This window comes from Pteropus alecto, unplaced genomic scaffold, assembly GCF_000325575.1.
Source record: "Pteropus alecto unplaced genomic scaffold, ASM32557v1 scaffold30, whole genome shotgun sequence".
NCBI classification, from domain to species: domain Eukaryota; kingdom Metazoa; phylum Chordata; class Mammalia; order Chiroptera; family Pteropodidae; genus Pteropus; species Pteropus alecto.
This window is the reverse complement of record NW_006429782.1, coordinates 96,109-101,691: the sequence shown is the minus strand read 5'-3', so window position 1 is coordinate 101,691 and position 5,583 is coordinate 96,109. Positions and strand designations below refer to the sequence as shown.

Sequence of the window (5,583 nt, the reverse complement as noted above, 5' to 3'; positions counted from 1 at the left end):
GGCCAGCCCCAGGCTGTCGGGCCCCAGGCGCGAGCCGGCCTCCAGGTATCGGGCGGGCGCGGCAGCACGGTCGCCGGCCTGCAGGGCGCCCTCCAGGGTGTCCAGCACGGCCTGGCCCATGCGGCGGTCGGCCGCGGCCAGGGCCGGGTCCTCCAGCAGCCGGTAGAGGGCGCCGGCGCGCGCCACGAACTCCAGCAGCACGAAGCAGGTGAGCATGCCGGCGCGGAAGACGCCCAGCGGCACGGCCTCGTGGTCGCGGCACTGGATTTTGCGCAGCAGGGGCGCCACCACCTCCTCGGGGGCCTCCCCGTCGCGGCAGATGCGCTTGAGCAGCTCGCTGTAGGTGCGCCCGTCCAGCCCCGGCTTCTTCTTGCGCCCGCTGGCGCTCAGGCACTCGTAGGCCACGCCGACGTTGTTGTTGAAGGCGGTCCTGCGGGCGGACGGGGGCGTTGGGCCAGCCGGACAGAGCCCGCAGCGCCCTCGGCCCGCGCCCTCCGCGCCAGCCCTCGCCTCCTGTCCCCCTGGCCGACCCTCCAGCACTCCCGCTCCCTCCCGCCTCAGGGCCTTTGCACAGGCTGTGCGCCCGCAGTGCCCTCCCCAGTCGCCCGAGGGCCCCCCTTGACACCCTGACCCCTCCCTCCTCTGGCGCTCTTCACGGCAGGTAACCGCACGGCAGCCTCACTGCTTATCCTAGGAGTTCATGTCTCTCGCACCCCAACATCGGCAGGCGGCCCAGGAGCCCATGTCGCTGTGCAGCCCCGTTTCTAGAACACTGGCCGGCTCACGGCGGATGCCCCATACACGTCTGCCCCACGGGGCCCTCGGACTGCTCCCTTGACCAGGACACCTGCACTTGGGGGGTGAGCTCATCCTACTCCCCCACAGCTCCACCAGCCGAGAGTCCCCTGTGATAGTGTGGCTGGTGGCCTGTTACTAGTTGCTCAGTGACAAATGGGCAGTTTGGCTGGGGGTGGGCTGTCGGACCCAGGACCCCAGGGAGGTGGGACCCCAGGGAGGTGAGACCTCGGGCCTCACATTTGGCCTTTCTGGGAGACGGCTCGGTGGTGAGACTCCACTCTTATCTCTTGAGTGACCTGGGCCCGTCGCCTCCCCTCTCTGTGGGCCAGCTGGAGCCCAGTGAACGCCGGCCCCTCTGCTCACCACTGCTGCCCAGCGTGGGGCTCACAGATGGGTGAGCCATGGGTCAAGATCCCATGGCGGGGGAACCAGGGCCCGGGGAGAGAGGGCAGGGTCCTCGGTCCCAGTCCTGGATTCGGAACTCCATCCCGACCACAGGCTGTGACTGCCCATCTTCCCGTATTGGGCTGTTGACACGCGGGGTGGGGAGACCACCAGGCACGCGGGGGGCGCTGCCAGATGCTGTTCACCTCCCGCTTCTGGAGACAGGGAGGCCTGCATGGGGTGAGTGCGGCCCAGCGAGGCCGGAGCTTACAGGACCGGGAAGGGGCCCGGAGGAAGGCTACGCCGGGGCCTCGCGCCGCCTCTCCCGGGGCTCCCCGGGCGGCACCCAGCCATGAGGAGAGCCCACGCGGTCTGCTGAATCATCGTGGGCGGACTTGGTGGCCTGGGCCGGACCTCGGCCGCACGGGCACTCTGGGCCTCAGCGCCCTGTCTGTGGGGTGGGACTGGGCACTTGCTGAGGCCCCCATCCATGTCAGCAGCTGCACAGAGCAGTTTGTGACATATGTGAGCATTTGTCGAAACAAAAAAATGGATATATTTACAGGGTGTCTCCAGGAAGAGACACAGACGGCTTTCACTCTAGACCGGGAGGTGTCTCACCGGGGCTGATTCTGCCCCTGGGGACACTAGGCCATGTCCGGGGATGTCTGCGTTGTCACACTATGGGTGCCCCTGGCATCAAGGAGGTGGGGTGGGGGTGCTGCACAACACCCGCCCGAGCCCGGGCCGGCCCCCAGGGGTGGTCTGAGTGAAGGGGCCCTGGCCTAGGGCCGCTGGTGCCTTTTGCGTCTTTTCAGGTCACAGGGACCTGAGGGGCGCAACACTCTTGCTGTTACTAGTAGCAGCATGGTGACTTAGGAGGTGGTCTTGGGGCCATACTGCTTGCGTCTGACTCTGGCCCTGCCCTTCATGGCCGTGCAGCCCTCAGCAAGTCCCCAGACGATGCCTGGGGCCTTGAGGCCAGCAGGGGGACCGATGGGACAAGGCTGCTGCCACTGCCGGTCCTGGAGGCCAGCACTTCTGACTGCTTGAGACGAGGGGATTTTGGTTGACTTCTCCCCAGATCTCTCGTGGTGATGAAGTGCTCGGGAACAGCTGGACCTTGGAGCACCCGTTTCCCACACCTGGGACCTGAGTAATGGTTCAGGGGCTCCTGACTGTGGCTCCATCCCTGGGGGACCAGGTGAGCTCAGGTGACGCCAGCACCCACCACACCCCCTGCTCACTGCTGTCCCTCTGCGTTCCTGCTGCTCCCAACTGTCTCCAGCAACGGCCCCACTGTCCCTGCGGCATGGGGCACAGTGCCGCCAGAAAATGCACATCCATCTGCAACCTGTGAGTCTGACCTCATTTGGAAACAGGTTCTTGGGGATGTGATTAGTTCAGGGTCTGGAGATGAGAGGAGGTGGCTCTAAATCCTTTGGCAGAGACACAGAGGAGATGGCCATGTGATGATGAGGCAGAGGCTGGAGTGATGCTTCTACAAGCCCGGGGCCACCAAAGACCGAGACAGGCAAGGAGGACCCTCCGAAAGAAACTCCAGAAGGAGCGCGAGCCCTGTGACACCTAGGTTTCAGGCTTCCGGCTTCCAGAGCTGTGTGTGTGTGTGTGGGGGGGCACATTTGTGTTGTTTTAAACCACCAAGTTCGTGGTATTTGTTGCTACAGGAAATGAAGTTTCCTGTTGACCCTGAATGCAGCAGATGCTTCAGCGCTTGTCTCCGGGCCACTGGACCCAGGGCTGCCACCCGCCCGCATGACACCTCGTGTCACGATCCTCGTCCGTGACGTCTACAGGGTGAGTGGCTTGTGCGGTACTTGACCTGAACAACTGTCCCTGTGGCCCTGCCACTGCTCCCTGAAGATGGCCCGGCATGCTGGTCTCTCTGGTTCCCTCCTTCTGGTCTTTTTTGTGAGTTCTCCCACGCTGGGGCTCCTCAGATGACATCCTGGGCTCCTCTTGGTTCTTCTGAGGCCTTCACAACTCCTCCCATTTGACAATCTCTTGTCCCAGGTGCACATCTCAGTTGCAGACCCACCTGTCCCTTTTCCCTTAAAAGTCTCCAAGCAACTCTGGGAACTTCTCCCAAACCAGTGACCTCCCAGCTCAGCGACAGCCCACGGACACCAGGAGTGCCCTGCACATCCATCAGCTCGACTTCAGAGTATGTCCGGAGCTCACGTGTGTCTCGCCAACCTGCTCCTCTTCTTGGGTCCCCATCTCAGGGGTGGCCCCAGCCCCCAGAAGCCCATGCTCCCTTCCCCGCTGCAGCAAAGATGTGGGTGCCCCACTCCGATCCCCACCCTTCGTACCCTCCCACAGCCAAGCTCCCGCCATGTCTCTGCTTCCATTCTTGCTCCTCCGACTCTCAGAAGGGCTGCCTGGGGACACCTGGGGACACCCTGAGAATCAGCCTGAAACACTCCCTTGCTTGGCTTCCGCCCTTTTCCTGGGGTCCCCTGAGAGCACTCTCTGATGAAATCACCCCCACATGCATGCTAGCCTCAGGCTCTGCTTCTGGGGACGCCTGCCCGCCCAGCCAAGACCCAGCCACCCACACAGTCAGTGATTTCCTCTGGTTGACGCTGCGTCTTCCCAGCCCATCTGATGCAGACAATTCCTTCAACACATAATCCTCCACCGCCTTCCATGGGCTCACGACTGTGGGGAGTGGGCAGGCGCCATCCCCAGCACCCCGCCGTGCCTCAGCCACGGGAAGGCTGTGGGCCCCACACTGCACCTGTACAGCCTGCAGGCGGCTGCACCTGCAGCCTCATGCCTGTGACACCTTTCCCTGTGCGTCACGCGGGGCTCTTCCTGGCCACCTGACCTGCACGCTAGGTGCTCCCCCCTCTAGGACAAGAGCCCTGGGCGACTGCGTTGCTCTTTTCCCCCACGGCCTAGCCTTGCAAATACTCATTTTCTGGCTGAATGGATGAGGATGCTACGATGCTCGAAATGAAGCAGGCAGGAAGGATCTAAGCTCGAAGGATTTGCTCCTTGGGCTCTCTGGGATCCATGATTTTCGAAAGTTGTGTGGGCTGAAACTCAATACCTGCAAAAAGGCGTCACAAAGGACGAACCCAGCAGGACCTGTCAGCGTCAGCGCAGAGGGCGCTGGCCACCGCCAGGCTACGCCGCGGTCGGGGTCCGTCCAGTACCGAGGAGGCATTGCAGCCTACAGTTCCCAGCGTGCCCCGCGCGCCGGCGCCGAGGCGCACCGCGGAGCACGCTGGGGGTTGAAGTCCGGCCGCGGCCCCTACCCGCCCAGGCCCGGCCCGGCCCGGCCCCGCACCTCTGGGAGTGGTGAGCCAGGCGAAGGTGCCACAGCGCGCGGCCCAGGCGCTGCTGCTGCAGCAGAAGCTGGCCCGGGGGCTCCCCGGCGCCGCCGTTGGCAGGCGAGCGCAGGCCCATGTTCTCGAAGTAGTGCGCCAGGAAGGAGATCGGCTCTTCGGGCCGCGCCTCCAGCACCTTCAGCAGGGCCGCGCGCAGCATCTTCGTCACGCCGACCTGCCGCAGGAAGTCCTCCTCGTTCTCGGCCGTCGCCGCCGCCTGGGATACCGACGGCCGGCCGCTGTCTGTGAAACTGGCAGCCGGGGCCACCGCCGGCCGCCGCTTCTCCAGCGCCGCCATCTTCGCTGAGGGCAGCGGGACCGGAAGCGCTGCCATGTTCCGCAGTGCGCTGGCGCCTCGCGCGACCATCTTGGTTAAGGGCAGAGGATGCTGGATCCCGCTGGGAGACTTTGGGAAGTAGCTAGTGCAGGCCGCCCTTTTCCCTAGGTTCTAATTGGCACGCTCCCTCAAGTTTCCTCTTAACGAGGACTGGTTGGCTTTCTTGGCTTAGATCTGGAACCTCGACTTTGCCAGACTCCAAAATGGCTCCCAGGGAACGGCTTGGTTACGGGTGTGAAGCCGGATTGTTTGCCATCTTACTAGTGGGCGAGTCCTTCCTTAGCATGGTCCCCTAGGCACCTGTCTCCTCGGTTACCAGAGAAGCCAGGCCGCTCGTGGGCGGGGACGGCGCCACCCTGATCCGCGGCCTGAGCGCCGCCCCGCCCCCTTCTTTCGCTTTGCGTCTTTGAGCCTTTGTGCTCAGCCTAACCCAATCTGGTCTGAGTTTATAGCTCACTTCGTGGGGACAACCCCTCCATCCCCACCCCAGTCATCTGCCCCCAACTGCGCGACGGTTCTGCTCTGGGCTCTCGCGGCCCTTAGTGTGCGTTGGAGGAATGAGTGCACCACCCACGGTCCCCAGGTCCCCGTCCCAGGCTGTTACCTTTCCTCGCCACTAGAGGGATCTTTCTCACGCCGCATCCTCTGGCGCCCCCAGCTCTCCCATAGCTCCCCAGTGCCCGCAGGCCCAAGTCCCTGGCACCTGTT

General features: G+C 64.0%; 1 protein-coding gene across 1 annotated transcript in view; it reads right to left on the bottom strand.

Annotated features, from left to right (window-relative positions):
- Positions 1-5,544, bottom strand: part of TPGS1 (tubulin polyglutamylase complex subunit 1) — a 5,910-nt gene extending 366 nt beyond the window's left edge. The window contains 2 exon segments of the mRNA XM_006904032.3: positions 1-430; positions 4,499-5,544. The exon segment at positions 1-430 is cut by the window's left edge and continues 17 nt beyond it. Coding sequence (XP_006904094.3) covers positions 1-430; positions 4,499-4,905 — 837 coding nt within the window. The 5' untranslated portion in view covers positions 4,906-5,544.
- Between the last annotated feature and the right edge of the window lie 39 nt (positions 5,545-5,583).